Source organism: Takifugu flavidus, chromosome 12, assembly GCF_003711565.1.
Source record: "Takifugu flavidus isolate HTHZ2018 chromosome 12, ASM371156v2, whole genome shotgun sequence".
NCBI classification, from domain to species: domain Eukaryota; kingdom Metazoa; phylum Chordata; class Actinopteri; order Tetraodontiformes; family Tetraodontidae; genus Takifugu; species Takifugu flavidus.
Window position 1 is genome coordinate 6,140,039 of NC_079531.1, and position 27,316 is coordinate 6,167,354.

The 27,316-nt window shown below is 45.3% G+C and overlaps 5 protein-coding genes and 2 pseudogenes across 5 annotated transcripts in view; 2 read left to right on the forward strand and 5 right to left on the reverse strand.

The window, feature by feature from the left end:
• The window catches only part of LOC130535323 (extracellular calcium-sensing receptor-like), a 6,196-nt gene extending 1,977 nt beyond the window's left edge, over positions 1-4,219 (reverse strand). The window contains exons 1-2 of the mRNA XM_057050316.1: positions 4,144-4,219; positions 3,566-3,783 (exon numbers count right to left, since the gene is read on the reverse strand). Of these exons, the coding sequence (XP_056906296.1) occupies positions 3,566-3,783; positions 4,144-4,219 (294 nt within the window). The remainder of the gene's footprint in view (positions 1-3,565; positions 3,784-4,143) is intronic.
• LOC130535282 (extracellular calcium-sensing receptor-like) lies at positions 236-2,833 on the forward strand. Its single transcript, XM_057050248.1, has 7 exons — positions 236-361; positions 446-670; positions 763-972; positions 1,046-1,169; positions 1,244-1,437; positions 1,515-1,796; positions 1,894-2,833. The coding sequence occupies exons 1-7, from the start codon at positions 341-343 to the stop codon at positions 2,323-2,325; spliced, it is 1,488 nt and encodes a 495-aa protein (XP_056906228.1). The 5' UTR covers positions 236-340; the 3' UTR covers positions 2,326-2,833.
• An 831-nt stretch (positions 4,220-5,050) lies between the features above and the next one.
• LOC130535280 (extracellular calcium-sensing receptor-like) lies at positions 5,051-8,649 on the forward strand (annotated as a pseudogene).
• A 910-nt stretch (positions 8,650-9,559) lies between these two features.
• On the reverse strand, positions 9,560-13,732 carry LOC130535277 (extracellular calcium-sensing receptor-like). The gene is given in 10 exon segments (XM_057050244.1): positions 9,560-11,194; positions 11,234-11,384; positions 11,463-11,690; positions 11,778-12,053; positions 12,142-12,348; positions 12,447-12,716; positions 12,872-12,922; positions 12,924-12,959; positions 13,058-13,352; positions 13,487-13,732. Coding segments are annotated over 10 exon segments (2,661 nt in total). The 5' UTR covers positions 13,726-13,732; the 3' UTR covers positions 9,560-10,286.
• Positions 13,733-14,015: 283 nt separating this feature from the next.
• Positions 14,016-17,479, reverse strand: LOC130535446 (extracellular calcium-sensing receptor-like). The gene is given in 10 exon segments (XM_057050471.1): positions 14,016-15,032; positions 15,101-15,223; positions 15,294-15,520; positions 15,738-16,030; positions 16,112-16,315; positions 16,405-16,674; positions 16,804-16,890; positions 16,977-17,271; positions 17,354-17,454; positions 17,456-17,479. Coding segments are annotated over 10 exon segments (2,523 nt in total). The 5' UTR covers positions 17,465-17,479; the 3' UTR covers positions 14,016-14,118.
• A 473-nt stretch (positions 17,480-17,952) lies between these two features.
• Positions 17,953-22,557, reverse strand: LOC130535445 (extracellular calcium-sensing receptor-like; annotated as a pseudogene).
• A 365-nt stretch (positions 22,558-22,922) lies between these two features.
• LOC130535220 (extracellular calcium-sensing receptor-like) lies at positions 22,923-27,217 on the reverse strand. The gene is made up of 8 exons (XM_057050142.1): positions 26,757-27,217; positions 26,302-26,596; positions 25,697-25,778; positions 25,281-25,555; positions 25,001-25,204; positions 24,666-24,923; positions 24,252-24,479; positions 22,923-24,178 (listed from the first exon to the last, which is right to left on the reverse strand). Exons 1-8 carry the CDS (start codon positions 26,984-26,986, stop codon positions 23,075-23,077), a joined length of 2,676 nt encoding a protein of 891 aa, XP_056906122.1. The 5' UTR covers positions 26,987-27,217; the 3' UTR covers positions 22,923-23,074.
• Positions 27,218-27,316: the final 99 nt, after the last annotated feature.

The window sequence follows — 27,316 nt, forward strand, 5'->3', positions numbered from 1 at the left end:
TGGTATATAGATGCAAAAGAAATACTTCTTGAACTGGCCAAGAGAAACGTAAGTGAATCACATAGAAAAACATTTTTTCTCCTAACGTTAAAGTGCTTTTTGTGCCATCCAGATTAATGTCATTGTGCTTTCACTGCAGATTACTGGTAGACAGTTTCTGGCCAGTGAGGCCTTGAGCACCAGTGAGGAACTTCTCCAAGAACTCGCCATCGCCGAAGTGGCGAACGGTGTTCTTGGAGTGGCCATTCAGAGTTCCACCATACCTGGATTTGAACATTTTCTCAGGAGTTTGAACCCAGTTCAGCACCCCGATGACGAATTCCTAAAAGACTTCTGGGAAATGGAGTTTAAATGCAGTCCAGTACTTCAACTTTTACATTCATGTCTGTTTGTATTTCTCTTTGACAAAGGTCTGACCATGAAAGGTGTTTTATTTCCTTCAAAGGGGTCCACGAGGAAGGCTTCCCTGCCCCCTTGCAGTGGTGCAGAGTCCCTGGTTGAGATGGAGCATCCTTTCACCGATACCTCAAAGCTAAGAGTGGCACACAATGTCTACCTTGCAGTTTACGCTGCAGCCCACGCCCTCCACAGCCTTCTCTCCTGCCCCGGACAAGACAGCCCTCCCGGAAAGTCCAATTGCTCCTCTCCAAATCACATTCGACCCATAGATGTAAATAGATTTTCCGCACATCTTTAAGGTGGGTTTTACTAACATGCTAATAACGCTACTATTACTCCCCTCTTCTCATGTCATGTTTTCAGGTACTGCAGCACTTGAACAGAGTGAATTTCAGCACACCACGTGGGGAAACCTTTTATTTTCAAGGCAGCGACATGACAGCAAGGTACGACCTTGTCAACTGGCAGAAAACCCCCAATGGGCCACTTAAGCTCGTCCTGGTTGGTCGTGTGGATGGATTTGACCTGATCCTGAATGAGTCAGCCATTCAGTGGAGCACAGGCCTGAACCAGGTAGTTGGATCAAATGACTTTAGCGACGAAATCTTTTTTAAATGTAATTATGAGAGAGCGGTTTATTGTCTAGGTGCCTGTGTCAGTGTGCAGTGAGAGCTGCCCCCCCGGCACCAGAAAGGCCAACAGGAAGGGAAAGGCTCTCTGCTGCTTCGACTGTATCCCCTGTGCTGACGGCGAGATTAGCAACACAAGCGGTGAGGGAAATATTACAGCAGCTTCTTTCTATTCTGAACTTTGGGGGTTTGAACGTCTGACTGTCACTGTTTAGGTTCTCTTCAGTGTGACCGTTGCCCTCCTGAGTTCTGGTCCAACGATGGACGGACTGCTTGTGTTCCTCGACAGCTGGATTTTCTGTCCTTTAATGAAACCTTGGGCGTTGCTCTGACCGCCGTGGCCGTGTCCGGCGCTGTGGTGACAACAGCCGTGTTTGTGGTGTTCCTTCACTATCGTCACACGCCCATGGTGAGAACTCAGAGTCACGTCCTGGAAAAGAAACCACTGAATCTGTTTAATCAATTCATCCTAATTTCCATTGGAAGGTTCGAGCCAACAACTCTGAATTGAGCTTCCTGCTGCTGCTGTCACTCAAGCTGTGTTTCCTGTGCTCGCTGGTGTTCATCGGTCGTCCGTCCGTCTGGTCCTGTCGGTTCCAGCAGGCGGCTTTTGGGATCAGCTTCGTGCTTTGTGTTTCCTGTATCCTGGTAAAGACCCTTGTGGTTCTTGCTGTTTTCCGCTCAGCTCAGCCCGATTGTAAAGCCACAATGAAGTGGTTCGGCCCGTCTCAGCAGAGAGGAAGTGTCGGCCTCTTTACCAGCATACAGGTATAGACATGTTAGCATGTTCATTTGTGTAAAAAAAAAAAAATGATATCACAATATAAAATCTGCATGTGGTGCTGTGTGATTTGTGGACTTGCAGATCGTCATCTGTGGTACATGGCTCTCTGTCAGCCCCCCAAAGCCTGAACGAGATTTGGGTTTCCAAGGGTCAAAGGTCACCCTGGAGTGCGGCATGGCCTCCGTGGTGGGCTTCTCTCTGGTCCTGGGCTACATCGGTCTGCTGGCCTGCACCTGCCTCCTGTTGGCGTTCCTGGCTCGGAAACTCCCCGACAACTTCAACGAGGCCAAGCTGATCACCTTCAGCATGCTGATCTTCTGTGCCGTCTGGGTGGCCTTCGTCCCCGCTTACGTCAGCTCTCCTGGAAAGTATGTTGTTGCCGTGGAAATCTTTGCCATCCTGGCTTCCAGTTATGGCCTGCTCTTCTGTATCTTTGCTCCAAAGTGTTTCATCATCCTGTTGAGACCCGAGAAAAACACAAAGAAACACCTGATGTCCAGGAATAAAGCATGAAACTCATCTCAGATATATTTATGTGATTTCTATCAGTGAATTTCTCATTCTCTTACTTGAAAGCACGCAATCACCAAATGTCTTGTAGCTTTAAAGAAAAAGATGCACAACCAAATTATGTAATTGAAAAGCAGTTCTCTACATTTAAAGTAACATATGCTGAGAAATGAAAGCATTACACTGTTTTTAGTTATCTTGAGTGGATTCAATTCTTTGCTTGCATGACCTTTGACCACATTCCTGTTGATCTGCTTACTTCAGTAATATAGTTTGTATTGACTTACAACCACTAGATGGACGCATCTACCATTTACAGATGTGCTGATGTTTCTCTTAACCTCTCAAATGATGTCCCACCCCAGCATTGTACTTGTAGATGTACACATATGCATTTATCTTTCACAGGAGATCAATGCACGCACAAATATAATTGCTACAATTGACCACTAGATGGCGTCTAATCCAACCGTTTGATGCTTTTGTGTGTTTTATAAAAATGTAATTCTTTTGTCTTGTACAGAAGATAATCGTGTTTCTGCACGAAATAAAACTGCCTTTTCCACAGCTGTTCTGCTTTCCACAAGAGCACCATGTTAAGAAATCCTAGATTATCTTATCTTGATTATCAATTTTCCCTTCAGACTCCAGTTCTAATATTTTCTCTACTTTTATCATTTGATGGTTAGACACGCTTCAATAAAAATGATTCATCTTTGATCTTTGATGCTCTACTTTGTGATAATGTCACTGTCATTTTGGAAGTGACGTCATGTTGATGGAATACTCATAATTCTGTCATTAGTCTGTAAATATTGGACTTGTTTTTGAAGCTGCGGCTGCTTGTTTGCCTCCCGAGAATTGATAACTCTGGTGAGAACTTGCGAGACCAGTAACCCCAACGTCTCCTGGGACGTTCTCGGTTAGAACGATGAGTGAGGTAAGAATATGACCTGATGAGAGTGAACAGGGCATCACTGATTGTCTCCCAGTAGTCCCAACCCTCAGTACCATTACTGGAGACCAGTGTGAGCAGCTCTATAATCAAAAAGGAAACTATAGAAAGGGTGACTCCAACCTGGGGTATATTTGGAAAATGGTTCCATGGAAGAGACTGATGACCAGGTTCAAGGTTCTTCTTGATTTTGTGAAATTCAAAGGCTGTGGGAACCACCAGCAGCTGCATCTATCTGTTTAATTACCAAGAGATTTAATCTGGTTTTCAACCTCTGACCTGGGTTCTTCTCATATCGGTCACAGTCCTCTGAGGAGTGATGAGATCACGCTGATCAGGAACAACAATATAACCACCTGCCAAAAACTGTGCCAGTCCCACCTCTGCTGCCAAAACAGGCCTGACCCATGGAGACATGGACTCCACTAGACCCCTGAAGGTGTGCTCTGGTTTCAGGCCCCAAGATGTGGGCAAAACCTTTAAGTCCAGTAAGTTGTGAGGAAGAGCTGAAAAATTTGAAGGATGAACTCGTGCTCTTCAATTGACTCCTGAGCCAAAGAGGCCACGGCCATCAGGGAATATTGCAACTACTGTGTGTCTGGGTAGATGTCAGACTAACAGCACCATGAGGGCAGGAACCCCATCAGATCACCCAAATATGCCCACTACCTCTCCTGGTTTGCATTCTTCCCATAATGCATCCTGGTGCTGTGTGTTCACCCATACACGCACACACACACACACACACACACACACACACACACACACACACAGCCCTTTGTGTGATGTAAAACAATACCACAGCACCTTCCTCCAAGACTCAGTGGTCCAGTTCTGAGGCTCATCTGCACATTGTTGGTGCTTACAGAGGTGGACAGGGGTCAACATGGGCACCCTGACTGGTCTGTAACTGGTCCCCATTACACTGAAATCTGGCATCATGTTGATTATTACGATCCAGCTGTAAAGCAGCTGACGGCTCAGAAGATGAAGTCTGATTGTTGATGTCTGATGTTCCTTCTTAGCCCAGTTTAGCTGGTGTAGTGGTGAACAGATCCCTGTACTCCAGGGGAGGGGCCCCATGTTTCTGGAACTGGACCCCTGGTGGGCTCTATTTTTGCACTAAATAATGAATTTAAATGCTGTATTACTTTTATTTATCATTAAACTTTGATCTTCCACCATGATCATAAAAAACTGTATCACATTAGGTCAGTGTGAATTTACAATGTGGTTTGAAAAACAATTTAATGAGGCATCTTCATAATGATCCCATGATGAAACAACAATGTGCTGAGGGGGGGGAGGGGCCGGAGCCTGACAGGCCTGCTGGGATACGCCTGGTCACTGCCCTCCAGGTGAACGCTCCAGTCCCTCTTTCCTCTCTCTCTCTCTCTCTCTCTCTCTCTCTCTCTCTCACACACATGCACACACATGAACACATGCACACAAATCACTCAGTCATTTCATTATTGTTTTTCTTTTGCCTTTGAGAGCGGTAATTTGATGCTGTGCAGTTCTGTTTACTGCCACCCCTCCCTGGGCTTTACAGCAGTTATAAATATCAGCGCAGGCCTGCTGGGCAGTCATATGTTCGCTCCGTGTCATGTGTAAGGAGTGATGCGTTGCAGCGCCGTCAGGACATGCCTGCGCTCCATACTTTGCCTCTGTCGTGATCTGCTGTATTGGTTTGTTTGAGCAAATGTAACTTTCCATTTCCAGGCTGTTGTCTGGTCATTCCGTCGGCGCGAGGTGGGCAGAACAGCATCATCCATGTCTCAGTTATCACGGATCTTCACCTTGATTGTGGGCTTCGGTGGCAGGGAGCTGGGACTCGGGGGGGTCTTACAGGTAGTTCAGGCTCTGACTTGTTCTCAGTGGTCCACACCGACTGAACAGGGCCTCTTCCAGGATGGGGACGTGGTTGTCGGTGGGCTCTTTAACCTTCATTACACGCCTCCAGACACAGCCGACAACTTCACTCAGCAATCGCATTACAAAGCTTGCACCGGGTACAGCTGCAATCTTTCACGCCATTTGTGTGAACTGTTTTGACCTTTTTCCCTCCAAATCCAATGTTTACACTTGGATTCTCCTCATTCTTGGCTTCAGGCTGGAAAACCTCCCTTTGCAGTACATTTACGCCATGGTGTTTGCAGTGGAGGAGATCAATCACAGCGCAGCGCTGCTGCCAGGCGTGAAGCTCGGGTACCACATTCGCGATAGCTGCGCCCTCCACCCCTGGACCACTCAGGCGGGCGCTGGCACTGGTCGCGGGAGACAGTGCCAGCTGTGATTTGGCAACCCCAGCGGACTACTCTGCAGAGACGAGTGAAAAAAAAGGTACTGACTAAGCCTTGCAATACCTGATGAACTCAAACTTGATTTAAAATTGCCATTTTTAAACCAATTTAGGTGCTGCCTCCGTTCCTTTGATTATTGGTGGCGCTTCTTCCAATGCAGCAAAAATACTCCTGGGAACCCTGAGTCCACTATCTGTACCTTTAGTGAGTTTTCCGTCCTTTCAGTTTATATAAATCATATGACATGTTTTTAAAGCACACATGAGCCTGCGGATGATGTAATTGGATTCTATTTATAATATAATAATAATAATAATAAAGCTTTTAAAAATATGCCTATGTAGAGACTGCACAAGCTTTAAGGATCTTTGTGGTTGTTCTTCCAGATAAGCTACACAGCTAGCTGCCCTTGCCTGAGTGACAGGCACCGATATCCCACCTTCTTCAGGACCATGGCCAGTGATATTTACCAAGCTCAGGCTCTCGCCCAGCTTGTGTTACGCTTCAACTGGACGTGGATCGGGGCAGTGGTGGCAAACAATGATTACGGTCATGTGGCAGTTAAGGTGAAATATTCTGGCTAAGCATGCAAGACATTCTCCTGTGGATAATCCTACATGCACAGCTGCGGTGTGTTTATCTGTGTACGTCAGGTGTTTCAAGAGCAGACTCAGGGGAAAGGTGTGTGTCTGGCGTTTGTCGAGACTCTCCAGAGGGAGACGATCGTGGCAGACGCCGTGCGTGCGGCGCGCACAATTCAGGCCTCGACTGCGAGGGTGATTCTGGTTTTTAGCTGGTACACTGACGTAGGGCATCTCTTCCATCAGCTGCAGAAAATAAACGTGAGAAGTTCTGTGCAGGGATCTGAGTGTCTAATCAGTCAGAGGAGTTCTGATCTTTGAACGCTGCCTCCGCTGCAGGTGACCGACAGACAGTTTCTGGCCAGCGAGGCCTGGAGCACCAGTGAGGTTCTTCTCAAAGATCCTGACACTTCTACAGTGGCGAGTGGAGTCGTCGGCGTGGCCATCGCAAGCCAACACATCCCCGGATTTGACCGTTTCCTCAGAGGCCTGAACCCGTCTCTTCGGCCCAGCGACAAGTTTTTACAAGAATTCTGGGAGGAGGAATTTGGCTGCAGCCCATCACCTTCTTCTTCAGAGACCTCTGGTGATTTGAACGCTTCGCTGCCTCCCTGCAGTGGTGCAGAGTCTCTGGAGGGAGTGCAGCATCCCTTCACCGATACCTCACAGCTGAGGGTGACGTATAACGTCTACCTGGCTGTATATGCTGCGGCCAACGCCCTTCACAGCCTTCTCTCTTGCCCCATTCATAACAGCCCTTCTGGAACTTCTCACTGCACCTCCCCGAAGGGCATTAAAACAACAGAGGTAAAGAAAATAATACACAGATCAAATAAATGCAGTAAAATCACAAAATAATAATAAGTTGCAACACCGTCGTGTTTACAGCTGCTGCAACACTTGAGCAGAGTGAATTTCACCACGCCGCAGGGCAAACACTTGTACTTCCGAGGTGCAGATATTCCGGCAATGTACGACCTCATTAACTGGCAGAGAGACACAGACGGGACCCTCCAGCTCGTCCTGATCGGTGGCGTGGCTGGATTTGACCTGCAGCTCAATGAGTCAGAAATTGAGTGGAGCGCCAAATATAATCAGGTGATTCAGAGGAAGCATCTCAATCACAAAAATCTGGATATATGGAAATGTATTTAATATGCTGGGGGTGTGCATGTCTAGGTGCCTGTGTCAGTGTGCAGTGAGAGCTGCCCCCCCGGCAGCAGAAAGGCCAACAGGAAGGGAGAACCCCTCTGCTGCTTCGACTGTATCCCCTGTGCTGACGGCGAGATTAGCAACACAAGCGGTGAGGGAAATATTACAGCAGCTTCTTTCTGTTCTGAACTTTGGGGGTTTGAACGTCTGACTGTCACTATTTAGGTTCTCTTCAGTGTGACCGTTGCCCTCCTGAGTTCTGGTCCAACGATGGACGGACTGCTTGTGTTCCTCGACAGCTGGATTTTCTGTCCTTTAATGAAACCTTGGGCGTTGCTCTGACCGCCGTGGCCGTGTCCGGCGCTGTGGTGACAACAGCTGTGTTTGTGGTGTTCCTTCACTATCGTCACACACCCATGGTGAGAACTCAGAGTCACGTCCTGGAAAAGAAATCCACTGAATCTGTTTAATCAATTCATCCCAATTTTAATTGGAAGGTTCGAGCCAACAACTCTGAATTGAGCTTCCTGCTGCTGCTGTCACTCAAGCTGTGTTTCCTGTGCTCGCTGGTGTTCATCGGTCGTCCGTCCGTCTGGTCCTGTCGGTTCCAGCAGGCGGCTTTTGGGATCAGCTTCGTGCTTTGTGTTTCCTGCCTCCAAGTCAAGACTATAGTGGTTCTGGCAGCCTTCCGCCCGGCCCGGCCGGGGCAGGGGCCCTAATGAAGTGGTTCGGCCCGTCCCAACAGAGAGGAAGCGTTTGCATCTTTACTTGTGTACAGGCAAGAGTTGCAGATGGATTAAGAGAAAACATTGTTTTTTTATGTCAGTATGATTTATGTGATGTTATATGAGTGTTTGTTTTCACAGTGTTGAGCTGATGTTGCACAATGCTTTCTTTCATCAAGGTTATCATCTGTATTGTTTGGCTGTCACTGAGCCCCCCAGTGCCCCAAGCTGACTTGGATGTGCCGGGCTTACAGGTCACCCTGGAGTGCGCCATGGCCTCCGTGGTGGGCTTCTCTCTGGTCCTGGGCTACATCGGTCTGCTGGCCTGCACCTGCCTCCTGTTGGCGTTCCTGGCTCGGAAACTCCCCGACAACTTCAACGAGGCCAAGCTGATCACCTTCAGCATGCTGATCTTCTGCGCCGTCTGGGTGGCCTTCGTCCCCGCTTACGTCAGCTCTCCCGGAAAATACTCAGTTGCCGTGGAAATCTTTGCCATCCTGGCTTCCAGTTATGGCCTGCTCTTCTGTATCTTTGCTCCAAAGTGTTTCATCATCCTGTTGCGACCCGAGAAAAACACAAAGAAACACCTGATGATGCGATAGCAAACAAAATATGAGATTTATATTCCTTTTTTAGAAATATGTGTTATTTATGCATCTGCATCAATAAAACGCTGCTGAAAGAAATTGTAAAACAAGTAAAAACATTCTGATTCTTATTTGCTTTCATTGGCTATTTAGAAAAAGGTAATGCATTATGGGACATTTAAAGCACAGGGTTAATAAAAAGTATACTATATCATGTGTCTGTTGTGTGTATATTCTAATGCAGTTTGATTATTTATTCATTATGGATTCCTTATCATGCCATCAGATCTGTTCACAAACCCTCCTTCCCACCCAGCGGTGGGGGGAGTGAGCGGTGGTGGACCACAGTGGTGAAAGTGTGAGGCTGGTTTTGTGGATTGTGGACTGTGGCTGTTGGTTGCTCTTTTCGGTGGAGAAGACAACTGGCCTTACTAATTGTTGTTGGTTTCCCATTGGTGTGGCGGCATTTTCAGTGTGTTGAGTGTTCTTGTGGCTTATTTTGTTTGTTAGGCTGTGTTAGGTTACCTAACCTGATCCATAGAATATAGTGTTGGCCAGTGTTATACGTTGATATATCATTAGTTGTTCTTCATTAAATAATCAAGAAGTGATTTTGCCACCAACAGCCTGTGTTTTCTTGTTCCCCCCGCTCCCCCGAGGAAACAATTTGTTTTCCTCCTTTCATCCCCTAACTTCAGTGGTCTCTTTAATATTGTATGAGCTTCTGTCATGAAGCAGGGTGACATTCACAGCCGCCGTGCTGCTGGAGTAGATGACTAAGTGTATTTGGAAAGCAAAACCCACAAGACCTTCTTGTAAAGAAAGAAGTCGGCATTCAGAGCTGTTTATTACACTTTAATCAGAAGAGGGACGTTGTTCCATCTTATTTCTCAGCGGTCTTTTAACAGTATTCGAGGTTAGATCTTTTTACACCGTTTTAGGGGAACACCGCCATCTTGTGGTCAGAATATATAACGGCACACGCGAGACTAAAATGTCTAACAGAGGCAATAAGTAGTGAGTAAGATTAGACCACAACATTCTGGTTTACAGGTTTCCATATCTGTGACGGCAACAACACGCAAGTAAAACAGCTGTTGCCAACACTGACATGTTGCTTTCACTTCCGTCTGAAGCCATGGTTTTAGCAAAAGTGATAAAATGCTTGGACATTCAGGGTACCGCTAAGTTCAGTGGCAGAACTCCAATGATTATAATCTTTTATATTGTTTATTGTGCTCAGTCATGCAGCAATATAAGATTATATAGATATAAATGCACAAACATATAGACATACACTGTATTTCCATCGAGATGTATTGACAATGACAAATTATCAGCCTTTATTATTGATTCATTTTGAAGCCAGTGTGTCTTATTTGGTGTTACCTCAACCTTCCACTAGATGGAAGCAGAACTTCACACACTCCTATCTGGTTTTGACAATGAGGGTTTTTCCTGCTCACCGCAACGTCTGCATAGCACAAACTTAAATTTGGCTCTCCAATTAAAAGGACCTGATGGAGCAAGAAACCACAATTAATGATCCTGAATAATCCCATTTATAAAATAAAATTGCAAAAAAACATGATCCAAATTAAAATTATGATGAATGTATTAATTTAGGAACATTAAATCGGCTGAATTCTTTATATATGGTTTTACTTGACTCGACCCATGATGGCATTCTTTGTGTTCTTCTCTGGTCTCAGCAACACTATGTAACATTTGGGTCCAAAAAGTGCAGCCAAGAGGCCAAAACTGGAGGCCAGGATGGCAAAGACCTCGACGGTATCTGCATATTTTCCTGGTGAGCTAATATAAGCTGGGACAAAGGCCACCCACACGGCACAAAAGATCAGCATGCTGAAAGTGATGAGCTTGGCCTCATTGAAACTATCTGGAAGCTTCCTTGAACAGAATGCAATCAGAAAACTGAGAGTAGCCAATAAACCGATATAGCTCAGTAGCAGAACAAAGCCTACTGTGGAGCCGACGGCACACTCATAAATGATCCTTTCATTGCTGTATTGAGTGTTCTTGTGAGGAAACGGGGAGGCTAAAAGAATCCATGATAAGCAGATTGCTGCCTGAATAGAAGTAAGAATGATCACTGTCATTCTCTGCTGCACAACACCAAACCACTTCAGAGTGGCGCCCCCTCCTGGCTTGGAGGCCCTGAAGACAGCCAGGACCACCATGGTTTTCACCAGGATGCACGAGACACAGAGCACAAAGCTGATCCCGAATGCTGCGTGTCTCAGCTGGCACGTCCACAGCCTGGGACGACCGATGAACAGCAGAGAACAGAGGAAACACAGCTTAAGGGACACCAAGATCTGATAACTGAGCTCTGAATTGTTGGCCCGTACTACAGGTGTACTGCGATGATGGATGAAGAAGATGCCCAACACAACCGCGCTGATCACTGTTCCCAACAAGGAGGCGGCTGTCAGACAGATACCCAGAGGTTCATGGTAGGAGAGGAACTCAGTTTTCTTGGGAACGCAGTGGTCCCGCTGGGGGCTGGACCAGAAGTCCTCAGGACAACTGGTGCACTCCATGGAGTCTGAAGCAAAACATGGACGCAGCTTTGAGATTAATGTGCCCAAAATAGTGTTGAAATCAAACACCAACCTGTTGTGTTTGATTTTCCCCTCAGAACAAGGAAGACAGTCAAAGCAGCAGACAGGTTGTCCTTTCTTCCTGGACATGCGGGTTCCAGGAGGACAGCTTTCACTGCACACTGAGTGTGGGGGCTGCAGGAGGAAAAAAAAACAACCTTGAATGTTATTAAAGTAAGTTACATCATGTAAAAAAATCATTCAATATTTCACCTTTTTGGATTCAAAGTTCCAGAAGATCTTGTCTTCATGGATCGTGAGTTCTTCATCTCTGGACGGTGACCTCTTGACCTCGCCTATGTTCTGGACTTTCGCTCTTCCATCAGGGAGCCACAGCCAGTTCATGATGTCATAGATGGGTAAGGCGTCGCCGTTTTCATCAAATGATACTTGATCGCCAAACGGTGTTGTGAAATTGACTTTTTCCAAGTAGTAAACAATCTGGAAATTTAATAAAAGACAGATTGATTATTATTTTTTATCAGTTTTTAAATTCTTAGATTTGAGAATGTGGCGCAGTCGTCACACCTGCCACGGCTCCAGCTGCTTCAAACTGCCACAGCGCTTTCCTCCAAATGGCCCCCTCCCTGGCTCGCACTTCAACATGTCATTGATAGCGTACGCCAGAGCGTACACGGCTTTGTACACGTTATACTCTGGTCTGAGGTTCGACAGATCCATGAACTCAGTCTCTGCATCCTCCAGATGTTCCCATCCTGTGCACGGACGCCCTCCAGTGTCTACCTGACCTGCTGGAGGTGGTGCGAATTTGCACTGAAACGTGTGCTCCCAAAACTGCTTTACCTGTTACACATTCAAATAGGGCAACGTTTCAGAACCATTATTGCTCCTTCAGGTATCTGATCGGAGTAGTAGCACCGTTAGCTCCCACCATGCTATTTCCATAATGGTTGTTGGAGCGTTCCTCAGGGTGGATCCCCTGGAGGAATTCCCTGAGCCCTGAAATTTCACCTCGGCGGATGGCGATGCCCAGCGTGCCCGCCAGGAACGGCATGAGCTCGGGGGTCTGGAGCACAGACGCTGCCGTCCAAGCCTCGCTGGCGATCCACTGCAGGCCAGTAACATTCTGCCTCCTCACCTGCGGATCAGAAACCATCAATTCCTGCCATCTTACATCTGCAATTACTGATAAATGAGCATCCCTATCAGTGAACAGTTTTTCTCGTCACTTCTGACCTCTTCCATGAGGTTAATCATGTGAGTCTCGTGCGCGAAGACAATGACCACGAGAGCTGTGGATGCCTTCATTACACCCACAATCCTCCTCAACTCTGGCCGGTCCTCGCCCCAGGGCAGCACCTCCACGTAGGCCAGGCAACCTCCGCCTGACGCAGCCAGGTCTGACTGAAAGGACCGGGCGGCGTGAAGCCCATAATCATCGTCGCTGACCAACAGACCCGCCCACGTCCAGCTGAAGTGTTTCAGGATCTGGATCATAGCACTCACCTGAGGGAATTTAGCACAATAGTTTATGTTCTGCATTAAATGATTTAATTGCTTTTTTGCCTTTTTAAGGCATAAAATGCACCAATTAAATGCTGATTGTGACCAACAGGTACATTTTTGAGGGGAAAGAAACACTTTTGTTGAGCAGTCGGCACCTGAAAAGCATCACTTGGAATTGTCCTAAAGAAAGATGGAAACATCTGCCGGTTCGCTCAAGCAGGAACACGTGGCGAAATAGCTCACCTATAAACATTCAAAACCATTGTGTTACGCTTTATTTTGCCACCCTATAACAAAATTACATCATTTCAAAAGCTGAAGTTTGGACCGAGAAAACTTACCATGGGCACTCTGTACAAACCTAAGACTGTGGAGATGGCAATGGAACGGGTGGAGGAGGAATCACCCACGATTCCGATGACAGGCGGGCTCCCTTTACAAGTGTCGGTTAATTCAAACCTCTCCTCTTCCCCACTGATCAAGGACAACGCCGCACGAAATCCGATGGCTAGTTTGACGCAGTTGTCGTATATGCTGTAGCCCAGGGTCACGTTAGGCAGCAGGTGGGGGTTTCTGTTGACCTCATCGATGGCGAAGGCCATGGTCTGAGCCTGTCTGAAGCCTAAAACATCAAAACTGGAATGACAAAACAGCTTGAAATGAAAGATCGCACATCTGCATCAGCTTTCACAATTCTGAAACAAATAAGACTCAAAATCAATAAACCCACATGTTAGGAGACCTAGAGAGTAATTCCTGGTGGGACTCACCCGTGGCAGGTGGGTTGCTGCGGCTTTGAGCTGAAAGACAGATCAGGAAAGACGGAGAAGAAGTGGATTTCGAAAAGCCCGCCCAGAACCACGTCCCCGGCCCTGTGCATGCCGCTAAGATTAAACTGTTCCTGCATCCGACAGGAGTGAAGAGGGGAGCACTCCAGGAAATAAAAGTGGGAATCAAGAGAAAGTAAACAGAGAAATGAGCACAGGCTGACTTGTGACGCCGTCCACATGACTTTGCTGCTGTTCTCGTGCTGCTGGTTTGGCTTCTTTTTTATTGACTTGCTTGCTCGCGTGATTTCGTTACTTCCTGTGGACCACCCATCAGGGCGAAGGCATTAGCAGGGGCAGGGCAGTACTTTCCTATTGAAGTTGCTTTAATGTTTATTTTTTGTACTTCCTCTCTGAATTTTATTAGATTATTCAAAATATTTAATAAAAATTGATATTGTTTTGTATGCGTATTGTTTTGTTCCTAACGTCGTATTACAGACACCATGAACCATGAAACATCCCCCACTTTATTTTGTCCTTTACTCTTCCCCAATATAATATTTTAAAAGACAGAAACAGTACAAAGTAAATCTACTGATCACTGACATGTCTCTATGTTTAGTACCTTTGTTTTATATTTTTGTGGCATCTCGAGAGATGATCGCTTTCTTTGTGTTTTTATTGGGTTTGAACAGGATAATATAACACTTGGGCCCAAACAGTGCAACTAAAAGCCCAAAGCTGGAAGCTAAGATAGCAAAGACCTCGACTGCATCTGCATATTTGCCCGGTGAGTTGATGTAAGCTGGGACAAAGGCCACCCAAACAGCTGAGAAGATCAGCATGCTGAAAGTAATGAGTTTGGCTTCGTTGAAGTTGTCGGGAAGGTTTCTGGCTAGAAATGCTAACAGGAAACTGAGGATTGCGAGCAAACCAATGTAACCCAGCAAGGCTGAGAAACCAATTGTTGACCCCATGGCACACTCATACACAATCCTGTCATTGTGATACTGAGTGTTTTTCTGAGGTTCTGGTGTGGCTGAAGCAATCCAGGCAACACAAATTGCTGCCTGAACACACGTAAGAACTAGAACTGTTCCTCTCTGCTGCACGGCACCAAACCACTTCAGAATGGCGCCACCTCCTGGCTTGGAGGCCCTGAAGACAGCCAGGACCACCATGGTTTTCACCAGGATGCACGAGACACAGAGCACAAAGCTGATCCCGAATGCTGCATGTCTCAGCTGACACGTCCACAGCCTGGGACGACCAATGAACAGCAGAGAACAGAGGAAACACAGCTTAAGGGACACCAGGAGCAGGAAGCTGAGCTCGGAATTGTTGGCCCGTACTACAGGTGTACTGCGATGATGGATGAAGATGCCCAACACAACCGCGCTGATCACTGTTCCCAACAAGGAGGCGGCTGTCAGACAGATACCCAGAGGTTCATGGTAGGAGAGGAACTCAGCTTTCTTGGGAACGCAGTGGTCCCGCTGGGGGCTGGACCAGAAGTCCTCAGGACAACTGGTGCACTCCATGGAGTCTGAAGCAAAACATGGACACAGCTTTGAGATTAATGTGCCCAAAATAGTTTTGAAATCAAACACCAACCTGTTGTGTTGCTGATTTCCCCCTCAGAACAAGGAAGACAGTCAAAGCAGCAGACAGGTTGTCCTTTCTTCCTGGACATGCGGGTTCCAGGAGGACAGCTTTCACTGCACACTGAGTGTGGGGCTGCAGGAGGAAAAATCAACATCTGATTTTCATGCGTTTCTTTTAACAGATAACAGGAGAATTTATTTACAGGACACAAGAATAACCTTATTAGATTCAAAGTTCCAGAAGATCTTGTCTTCATATAACGTGAGTTCTTCACCTCTGAACGGTGACCCTTTGACCTCACCCACATTCTGAACCATAGTTCTTCCATCAGGGAGCCACAGCCAGTTCATGATGTCATAGATGGGTAGGACGTCCCCATTTTCATCAAATGATACTTGATCACCGAACGGTGTGGTGAAATTGAATTGACTTTTTCCAAGGAGTAAACAAGCTGGAAAGAGAAATACATTCAAAGATAACCTGTTGATTGATAATACTGACTTCTACTGAGTGGAATTCACATGAATTGACCTACAATGAATACAATAGAGAGAACAATGTTTTCATGAGGAGAGTGAAGGACAAAGACCACAAATCACAGATTTCTACAGGATTTTTGTGAGAATGAAGCAGATGTATTTATAACACGAGTAGAGGGGAGATAATCACCTGCCATGGCTGCAGCCTCTGATTCTCTGCACAGCTGTGTGCACTGAACGGCCCCCTCCCTGGCTCACACCGCAGCGCGTCGTCAAGTGCATACGCCAGAGCATACACAGCTTTGTACACGTTATACTCTGGCCTGAGGTTAGACAGATCCAAAAACTCTGTGTCTGCATCCTCAATGGCTTCCTGTCCTGTACAGAGTACCTCTCCAGCTTCCACCAGTCCCGGTGGATCGAACTTACACTGGAAAATGTACTCCCAGAACTGTCGAACCTCAAATCGATGCAATAAATCATTAATATTCGTTCAAATGACTCAGCTTTTGTGTGTTGTTCTGTGTGGTTGAACTAATACCATGCTGGTCTCGGTGTCTCGACTGTGCCGGTCAGGGCGGATCTGTCGGAGGAATTCCCTGAGTCCCGGTATTTCTCCACGGCGGATGGCGATTCCCAGCATGCCCCTCAGGTACGGCATGAAATGAGGCACCTGGAGCACAGCAGCGGTGGTCAAGGCTTCGCTTGCGACCCACTGTCGGCCCGTCACGTTCTGTCCCACCACCTGTGTGCAACATCACACAGTATGAGAAATCAAAAGTGCCCTTGACAGCAAATTTTCCATTTTACTCATGAATAAAATTTAATTCCAACCTCATCCATCAGCTGAATCATGTGTATTTCATGTGCAAACACCATCACCACGCGAGCCGTTGATTCCTTTATCACGTGCACAATCCTCCTGATTTCACTCGGATCACCGTCCCAGGGCAAAACCTCCAAGTAGGCCAGACAACCTTGCCCTGACTGGACCAGGTCAGACTGAAATGAACGGGCCACATGGAGCCCATAATCGTCATCACTGACCAGCAGTCCCACCCAAGTCCAACCAAAGTGTTTCAGGATCTGGATCATTGCACGTACCTGAGGACAGGAAGGCAGCGATTGTCTGATTTACTGGTGTCCAGCTTTAAACGATGCAGCTTTTAAAATAACAGTGCTGAATCAGCGGACTGTGGCTTTCCCAAACCAATATTAACGCATCACTTTCACCTGGAAGGCATCACTGGGAATGGTTCTGAAGAAAGATGGAAACCGCTGATGATCACTTAGGCAGGAGCACGTGGAAAAATAACTCACCTGTAGAGAGACGTGCAGAAATCCCGAGTGTATTTCTTCTTGTAAATTTAATTCAAACAGTAAATTTAAAATAGCAAATCACTTACAATAGGCATTTTATATAAACCCAACACACTGGAAATGGCAATAGAAAATGTTGAATAGTGATCCCCAACAATGCCCACCACAGGGGGAGGCCCCTCACAGTCTTCCTCAAGCAGAAACTGCATTTCGGGGCTACTCGCCAGCGACAGCGCACCGCTGAACCCAACCACAAGTGCACCGCAGTTGTCAAAAAGACTGTATCCAAGAGTCAAATTAGGAAGCAAATTGGAGTTTCTGTTGATCTCCTCCACAGCAAAGGCCATGGTCATGGCGTGTCTGAAGCCCAGAATGTCAAAGCTGTTCCACACAAAAGAGATTAAATGTTTTAAAAAAAAAAAAAAAAAATCATTTCAGATGCATGTGCACGTCTTGAACTCACCCTCGGCAGACAGGCTGCTGTGGCTCGGTGGTAAAGGTCAACTCAGGGAAGACGGAGGTGTAGTGGACCTCAAACAGCCCACCCAGGACCACATCGCCGGGGCTTGTGCATTTCATTGAGGCTGAAACGTCGCCATAATTTGCAAGACGGGGATGTGGAATAGAGAGAAGATGACGAAGAAAAGAGGAGGATGAGGACGGCACAGGATGGAAAACACCACTCAAGTAGTTCTGTCATAGCTGCCCTTTTCCTGTGACAGCTGCCGATTGTCGGCTATTCTGATGCAGATCTTCAGTTTTATATGCAGGGTTAAGTCATCACATTGCACAATTTCAGTCACTCAGGCTTCCTCATCCCTCGTGAGGGCTTCAGCCACGTGGGCTGGAATTTTGTTTTGTTTTTTTAAATTGTATGCGTATGTGAAGTGTGATAAAAATGTATTTAATTGCTGCTTAAATGTTACTTATTTTTCTATTCCACACAGATAGATGGAGTCATACCTTTCTGTTTGACCCTTGAAATCTTTATTACATATTATTTTTTCTATATTGCAGGACAAAAAAAACCTTCACAAACCTTTACTGACCAAAAGCATGTGGCAGATTTAAATATAAATTTATTTACCACAATAAAACAAGAGTGAGCATATTATACAGCTCAACTGCCCTCATTGATCATCATAATAAAGTTTAACATAACAGCACAAGAAATACAGTGAGAAGGGAAGAGAAGCAAAACAGAAAGTGTGGAGAAATAGAAGAATCAGTTATTGATGACATTCAAAAATGAAGACTGAGATTCTGTCTCTGTCTGGTCTTATCTTACCCCGTGGGTGTTGGAATACATGCAGCAGTGCACATTGTTAATGTGACATGGAAAGGTGGGGAAATGGGGAAAACGTGTACTGCAGTGCAATCTTTAACCACTAGGGGGTGAATTGCTTTAATTTTAATTGTATTTTTTTTGCATTTGTACTTTTGCTGTTAATGCTTCAATGATTGTTTGTTATTGTGATTTGGAAGTGCTGGTTCTGATTTCAACGGGCCATTATTGCTCTTTTTGTGTTCCTCTCAGGACGAAACAGGATTATATAACATTTTGGTCCAAAAAGCGCCACCAAGAGGCCAAAACTGGAGGTGAGGATAGCAAAGACCTCGACAGCATCTGCATATTTCTGCATATTTGCCCGGTGAGTGATGTAAGCTGGGACAAAGGCCACCCACACAGCACAAAAGATCAACATGCTGAAAGTGATGAGTTTGGCCTCATTGAAGTTGTCGGGAAGATTCCGTGCAAGAAATGCTAACAGGAAACTGAGGATGGCCAGTAAACCGATGTAACTGAGCAATACAGCGAAACCAACTGTGGACCCAACGACACACTCAAAAACGATCTTGTCTTTGTGGTACTGAATGTTTTTATGTGGCTTTGGTGAAGACGACAATAGCCAGGCAAAGCAGATTGCTGCCTGGATTGAAGTAAGGCCCCAGAACTGTTCCTCTCTGCTGCACGGCACCAAACCACTTCAGAGTGGCGCCCCCTCCTGGCTTGGAGGCCCTGAAGACAGCCAGGACCACCATGGTTTTCACCAGGATGCACGAGACACAGAGCACAAAGCTGATCCCGAATGCTGCGTGTCTCAGCTGGCACGTCCACAGCCTGGGACGACCGATGAACAGCAGAGAACAGAGGAAACACAGCTTAAGGGACACCAGGAGCAGGAAGCTGAGCTCGGAATTGTTGGCCCGTACTACAGGTGTACTGCGATGATGGATGAAGATGCCCAACACAACCACGCTGATCACTGTTCCCAACAAGGAGGCGGCTGTCAGACAGATACCCAGAGGTTCATGGTAGGAGAGGAACTCAGTTTTCTTGGGAACGCAGTGGTCCCGCTGGGGGCTGGACCAGAAGTCCTCAGGACAACTGGTGCACTCCATGGAGTCTGAAGCAAAACATGGACGCAGCTTTGAGATTAATGTGCCCAAAATAGTGTTTGAAATCAAACACCAACCTGTTGTGTTGCTGATTTCCCCCTCAGAACAAGGAAGACAGTCAAAGCAGCAGACAGGTTGTCCTTTCTTCCTGGACATGCGGGTTCCAGGAGGACAGCTTTCACTGCACACTGACTGTGGGGGCTGCAGGAGGAAAAATCAGCATCTGATTTTCATGCATTTTTTCTAACAGATAACAGGAGCACACAAGAATAACCTTATTAGATTCAAAGTTCCAGAAGATCTTGTCTTCATGGATCTGGAGTTCTTCACCTCTGGACGGTGACCTCTTGACCTCACCCACATTCTGAACCTCAGTTCTTCCATTAGGGAGCCACTGCCAGTTGAGGATGTCATAGATGGGTAGGACGTCCCCATTTTCATCAAATGATACTTGATCCCCAAACGTTGTGGTGAAATTGACATGTTGTAGATAATGCACAAACTGCAAATGCACAATACCACATCAGGCTTATTAGGTTGAATCCTAATTCTGGACCCTGTTGCTCCAATTTGAACAGCTGATGGAGGTTGACAGTAATCAGGTCTGAGGGACCACTGGGTGAATCTAAATTTCAAAGGCTCACACTAAAAGGGGAAGCGCTTGTTATTTTCCAGTGTCAGGTCTCACCTGCCAGGGCTCCAATTTGTGAATATCCGCGCAGCTGCCTCCACTGAACGGCCCCCTCCCTGGCTCACACTGCAGCATGTCATCAAGCGCGTGCGCCAAAGCGTACACAGCTTTGTAAATGTTATACTCTGGTCTGAGGTTAGACATGTCCAAAAACTCAGCGGCCACCTGCTGGATATTTTCATCTCCTGTGCAGGCTTCTGCTGAACCCGACGCACCAAATTTACACTGGAATGAGTATTCCCAAAACTGTTGAACCTGAAAAAAGATTAAATTATATCATTTATTTTTTAAATGAACAGTTCCTCTGGGAGTTAAAATAGTAAGAAATATTACCATATCATAACTAGTGTTGTTGCTACTCTGGCCAGGCCGTATTCGTAGGAGGAATTCTCTGAGACCTGTTATTTCACCTCGACGGATGGCGATGCCCAGCGTGCCATTCAGGTACGGCATGATGTCCGGCGTCTGGAGGAAGGTCGTTCCAGTCCAAGCTTCACTTGCTAACCACTGAAGGCCTGTCACCTTCTGTCTCACCACCTGTACATATCATTATTAATACCAGAAATAGCATTCTTTAGCGTGTTCACTGCAGTTTTTTCTGTGCACATCAAACCTCCTCCATGAGATTAATCATGTGGGACTGGTGTGCAAACACCATCAACACGCGAGCCGTTGATTCCTTTATTACGTGCACAATCCTCCTGTTTTCACTCAGATCACCGTCCCAGGGCCAAAACCTCCAAGTAGGCCAGACAACCTTGCTCTGACTGGGCCAGGTCAGACTGGAACGAACGGGCCACATGGAGCCCATAATCGTCATCACTGACCAGCAGTCCCACCCAAGTCCATCCAAAGTGTTTCAGGATCTGGATCAGTGCACGTACCTGAATGTGGGATCAGTCCAGAAAATTGAGTTTTTAGTTCCCACAGTTTGTAATCTGATACTAAGTAATATTTGTTTGAATTGAGGGTGGGGAGAGTTTTTTTTTTATCTCTGTAGATTCTCAGCTTGAAAGGAATATTTTACCTGGAAAGCATCGCTCGGGATGGTTCTAAAAAAGGACGGAAAGCGCTGACGATTGGTCAGACAGGAACAAGTAGCAAAATAGCTTACCTAAAAATAAGAAATTAATCAGCACAAGCCATAATGTTTTAAATATGTTTTCGAACATTAAAGATTTCCTGAGGACTCAGCATGAACATGAAATTATTCTTTTATTTTAACAGATTTAACTGTGTAAGAGAGATCAACGTTTTTAAAAACAGAAAAGAAAAGAAAAAGACATTTGAATGTTTAAACAAAAATTTTAAATCTCAGTGCACTTAGATTTTCTCCAAAGATTAGCTGTCTGCATCTGTACTCTGATCCGAAGCGTGATGATCACTTTTACACTAAATTTAACTAAGATTTAAGTTCATTTTGCAGTTTTTGTTGGTAAAAAATACTTTTTCATTTGAAAAAGAGTTAATTTATGAACTTGATCAAATTATTGTAATAATTATTTATATGTCTTCAGCAGATGACATCCATTTCTCTACATAACCAATCTCATTTCTTCCAGTGTTTTACAATATTATTCAAATGATGAAAGTTTATAATTCACATACAAAACACAAACTTTAGTGCCACTAATCACTGACCATAGGTATTTTGTACAAGCCTAACACACTGGCAGAAGCAATAGTGAACGTAGAGCGTGAATCACCCACGATCCCCAGGACAGATGGGCTCCCAGCACAGTCTCCCTGAAGAGCAAACGCCTCCTCCTGACCACTTGCCAGTGCTAACGCTCCACTGAATCCAACCACAAGGGCTCCGCAGTTGTCATAAAGACGGTATCCCAGAGTCAGATTAGGAAGCAGGTCAGGGTTCTTGTTTATCTCCTGAACAGCGAAGGCCATGGTCATAGCGTGACGGAAGCCTAGAATGTCAAACCTGACATGCAAAATACAAAACCATTAATAAGAACCTGGTGAAATTGGCTACAGATACACCCTTTATGTCTTTCAATAATTACATATGTCTTTCTATATAAACTGGGCCAAGGGATAGTTAGGTTGTCAGACTTCATGCCCTGACAATTGACTTTGTTGTAGGTAGGGTTATGAACTGGCCAAGAGCTCTGTAATATTTGTATCTTGAATTGATTCTGTTTGCTAAATACATTTTGAAATTGACATTTGTTTACTTAAAGTCTTCATTTAAAGAACACGCAGATTGGCAGTGACACACGAGAGGTATTGCAATCCAACAATAGATTCACCCATCACAAACATTTAATTGACATTTTTCTTCAAGGACCAATCTGAGCTTGAATCATTGTTTGTGGTGTGTATGAAACTTACCCAGTGCAGACAGGCTGATGTGGTTCAGATGTAAATGTCCACTCGGGAAAAACAGAGGTGTAATGAACTTGAAACATCCCACCTAGAAGCACATTGCCCGGTTCTTGCATCTCATTAAACTGAAATTTCCTCCATAGCTTGCAAGTTGGAGCATTGAAGGAGGTGGAAGAGGAGACAAACAATGTGATGAGGGTGAAGAAGAGGCCCAATGTGCCAGTGATGTCAGCCATCACTCTTCTCTTCCTTCCTCCACCTCAGCTTCTCTTCATCTCTACTGCATATTTTATATGCAGAGTTGTGTCAATGTCTGATGACACCACCCATCAAGGTGTGACCGATGACGTCAGATTCGTTCACTTCATACATGTTACTTTTGTCATCTAGACCTTATTTAATTTGAGGTTATGCAAGATTTGGATAGTTCATAGGATTGGAAATGTAATGTCTGCATTTCCCTTCCAAATTTTCTTTTATCTAATCTAATTTTAAGTATTAATAATGCCAGGAAATCCATCAAAACTTGCAGAATGTAAATTTGTTACTCCTCCTTGAAATGAATATACAAATACACAGATAAATAAATAAAAGCTTTCCCCCAACTTTATTTAACTAGTACTCATATTAGTAGATGACAGGGAGGTGGTTTTGAGAGACTAATACAAGAACTGCAATTTCAGTTGGTTTTAAAAGACAAATATGATGTTTCTGATGGTACAGTTAAAACACGACAGGATCATTTAAAATATATCATTTTCTAGTATCACGGTCCATGATGGCTTTCTTTGTGTTCCTTTCCGGTCTCAGAAGTATTATATAGCATTTGGGACCAAAGAGTGCTACCAGAAGTCCAAAACTAGAAGCTAGGATAGCAAAGACTTCAACAGCATCTGCATATTTGCCCGGTGAGTTGATGTAAGCTGGGACAAAGGCCACCCACACTGCACAAAAGATCAACATGCTGAAAGTGATGAGTTTGGCCTCATTGAAGTTGTCGGGAAGATTCCGTGCAAGAAATGCTAACAGGAAACTGAGGATGGCCAGTAAACCGATGTAACTGAGCAATACAGCGAAACCAACTGTGGACCCAACGACACACTCAAAAACAATCTTGTCTTTGTGGTACTGAATGTTTTTATGTGGCTTTGGTGAAGACGACAATAGCCAGGCAAAGCAGATTGCTGCCTGGATTGAAGTAAGGCCCAGAACTGTTCCTCTCTGCTGCACGGCACCAAACAACTTCAGAGTGGTGCCCCCTCCTGGCTTGGAGGCCCTGAAGACAGCCAGGACCACCATGGTTTTCACCAGGATGCACGAGACACAGAGCACAAAGCTGATCCCGAATGCTGCGTGTCTCAGCTGGCACGTCCACAGCCTGGGACGACCAATGAACAGCAGAGAACAGAGGAAACACAGCTTAAGGGACACCAGGAGCAGGAAGCTGAGCTCGGAATTGTTGGCCCGTACTACAGGTGTACTGCGATGATGGATGAAGATGCCCAACACAACCGTGCTGATCACTGTTCCCAACAAGGAGGCGGCTGTCAGACAGATACCCAGAGGTTCATGGTAGGAGAGGAACTCAGTTTTCTTGGGAACGCAGTGGTCCCGCTGGGGGCTGGACCAGAAGTCCTCAGGACAACTGGTGCACTCCATGGAGTCTGAAGCAAAACATGGACGCAGCTTTGAGATTAATGTGCCCAAAATAGTGTTTGAAATCATACACCAACCTGTTGTGTTGCTGATTTTCCCCTCAGAACAAAGAAGACAGTCAAAGCAGCAGACAGGTTGTCCTTTCTTCCTGGACATGCGGGTTCCAGGAGGACAGCTTTCACTGCACACTGAGTGTGGGGGCTGCAGGAGGAAAAATCAAAATCTGATTTTCATGCATTTCTTCTAACAGATAACAGGAGCACACAAGAATAACCTTATTAGATTCAAAGTTCCAGAAGATCTTGTCTTCATGGATCTGGAGTTCTTCACCTCTGGACGGTGACCTCTTGACCTCACCCACATTCTGAACCTCAGTTCTTCCATTAGGGAGCCACTGCCAGTTGAGGATGTCATAGATGGGTAGGACGTCCCCATTTTCATCAAATGATACTTGATCCCCAAACGTTGTGGTGAAATTGACATGTTGTAGATAATGCACGAACTGCAAATGCACAATACCACATCAGGCTTATTAGGTTGAATCCTAATTCTGGACCCTGTTGCTCCAATTTGAACAGCTGATGGAGGTTGACAGTAATCAGGTCTGAGGGACCACTGGGTGAATCTAAATTTCAAAGGCTCACACTAAAAGGGGAAGCGCTTGTTATTTTCCAGTGTCAGGTCTCACCTGCCAGGGCTCCAGTTTGTGAATATCCGCGCAGCTGCCTCCACTGAACGGCCCCCTCCCTGGCTCACACTGCAGCATGTCATCAAGCGCGTGCGCCAAAGCGTACACAGCTTTGTAAATGTTATACTCTGGTCTGAGGTTAGACACGTCCAAAAACTCAGCGGCCACCTGCTGGATATTTTCATCTCCTGTGCAGGCTTCTGCTGAACCTGACGCACCAAATTTACACTGGAATGAGTATTCCCAAAACTGTTGAACCTGAAAAAGATTAAAATATATCATTTATTTTTTAAATGAACAGTTTCTCTGGGAGTTAAAATAGTAAGAAATATTACCATATTATAACTAGTGTTGTTGCTACTCTTGCCAGGCCGTATTCGTAGGAGGAAATCTCTGAGACCTGTTATTTCACCTCGACGGATGGCGATGCCCAGCGTGCCATTCAGGTACGGCATGAAGTCCGGCGTCTGGAGGAAGGTCGTTCCAGTCCAAGCTTCACTTGCTAACCACTGCAGGCCTGTCACCTTCTGTCTCACCACCTGTACATATCATTATTTATAGCAGAAATAGCATTCTTTAGCGTGTTCACTGCAGTTTTTTCTGTGCACATCAAACCTCCTCCATGAGATGAATCATGTGGGACTGGTGTGCAAACGCCATCAGCACGCGAGCCGTTGATTCCTTTATCACGTGCACAATCCTCCTGTTTTCACTCAGATAATTGTCCCAGGGCAAAAACTCCAAGTAGGCCAGACAACCTTGCCCTGACTGGGCCAGGTCAGACTGGAACGAACGGGCCACATGGAGCCCATAATCGTCATCACTGACCAGCAGTCCCACCCAAGTCCATCCAAAGTGTTTCAGGATCTGGATCATTGCACGTACCTGAATGTGGGGTCAGTCCAGAAAATTGAGTGTTTTAGTTACCACAGTTTGTAATCTGATACTAAGTAATATTTGTTTGAATTTGAGGGTGGGGAGTTTTTTTTAATCTCTGTAGATTCTCAGCTTGAAAGGAATATTTTACCTGGAATCATCGCTTGGGATGGTTCTAAAAAAGGACGGAAAGCGCTGACGATTGGTCAGACAGGAACATGTAGCAAAATAGCTTACCTAAAAATAAGAAATTAATCAGCACAAGCCCAAATGTTTTAAATATGTTTTTCGAGCATTAAAGATTTCCTGAGGACTCAGCATGAACATGAAATTGTTCTTTTAACAAATTTAACTGTGTAAGAGAGATCAACGTTTTTAAAAACAGAAAAGAAAGAAAAAGACATTTGAATGTTTAAACAAAAATTTTAAATCTCAGTGCACTTAGATTTTCTCCAAAGATTAGCTGTCTGCGTCTGTACTCTGATCCGAAGCGTGATGATCACTTTTACACTAAATTTAACTAAGATTTAAGTTCATTTTGCAGTTTTTGTTTGGTAAAAAATACTTTTTCATTTGAAAAAGGGTTAATTTATGAACTTGATCAAATTATTGTAATAATTATTTATATATCTTCAGCAGAAGACATCCACTTCTCTACATAACCATTCACATTTCTTCCAGTGTTTTACAATATTATTCAAATGATGAAAGTTTATAATTCACATACAAAACACAAAATTTAGTGCCACCTTTCACTGACCATAGGTTTTCTGTACAAGCCTAACACACTGGCAGAAGCAATAGTGAACGTAGAGAGTGAATCACCCACGATCCCCAGGACCGGTGGGCTCCCAGCACAGCCTCCCTGAAGAGCAATCACCTCCTCCTGACCACTTGCCAGCGCTAACGCTCCACTGAATCCAACCACAAGGGCTCCGCAGTTGTCATAAAGACGGTATCCCAGAGTCAGATTAGGAAGCAGGTCAGGGTTCTTGTTTATCTCCTGAACAGCGAAGGCCATGGTCATAGCGTGACGGAAGCCTAGAATGTCAAACCTGACATGCAAAATACCAAAACCATTAACAAGAACCTGGTGAAACTGGCTCCAGATACACCCTTTATGGATGGATTCACCCATCACAAGCATTTAATTGACATTTTTTCCCAGGACCAATCTGAGCTTGAATCATTGTTTGTGGTGTGTATGAAACTTACCCAGTGCAGACAGGCTGATGTGGTTCAGATGTAAACGTCCACTCGGGAAAAACAGAGCTGTAATGAACTTGAAACAGCCCGCCTAGAAGCACATCGCCCGGTTCGTGCATCTCATTAAACTGAAATTTCCTCCATAGCTTGCAAGTCGGAGCATTGAAGGAGGTGGAAGAGGAGACAAACAATGTGATGAGGGTGAAGAAGAGGCCCAATGTGCCAGTGATGTCAGCCATCACTCTTCCTCCTTCCTCCACCTCAGCTTCTCTTCATCTCTACTACTGCATATTTTATATGCAGAGTTGTGTCTTCACCATGTCTGATGACACCACCCATCAAGGTGTGACCTATGACGTCAGATTTGTTTCACTTCATACATGTTACTTTTGTCATCTAGACCTTGTTTAATTTAAGGTTATGCAAGATTTGGATAGTTCATAGGATTGGCAAATATAATGTCTGCATTTCCCTTCCTTATTTTCTTTTATCTAATCCAATCTAATCTAATCTAATCTAATTGTAAGTATTAATAATGCCAGCAAATCCATCAAAACTTGCAGAATATG

Bases quoted from the DNA above. Each gene is read 5' to 3' on its own strand.
- LOC130535220 (XM_057050142.1), bottom strand. From the start codon at position 26,986: ATGGCTGACATCACTGGCACATTGGGCCTCTTCTTCACCCTCATCACA. The intron at 26,597-26,756 runs GTAAGTTTCATA...TTTGCATGTCAG, and splicing joins CATCAGCCTGTCTGCACTGG to GTTTGACATTCTAGGCTTCC. The intron at 24,924-25,000 runs GTAATATTTCTT...AATCTTTTTCAG, and splicing joins ACAACACTAGTTATAATATG to GTTCAACAGTTTTGGGAATA.
- LOC130535282 (XM_057050248.1), top strand. From the start codon at position 341: ATGGAGTTTAAATGCAGTCCA. The intron at 671-762 runs GTAAATAGATTT...TCATGTTTTCAG, and splicing joins ATCACATTCGACCCATAGAT to GTACTGCAGCACTTGAACAG. The intron at 1,438-1,514 runs GTGAGAACTCAG...TTCCATTGGAAG, and splicing joins ACTATCGTCACACGCCCATG to GTTCGAGCCAACAACTCTGA.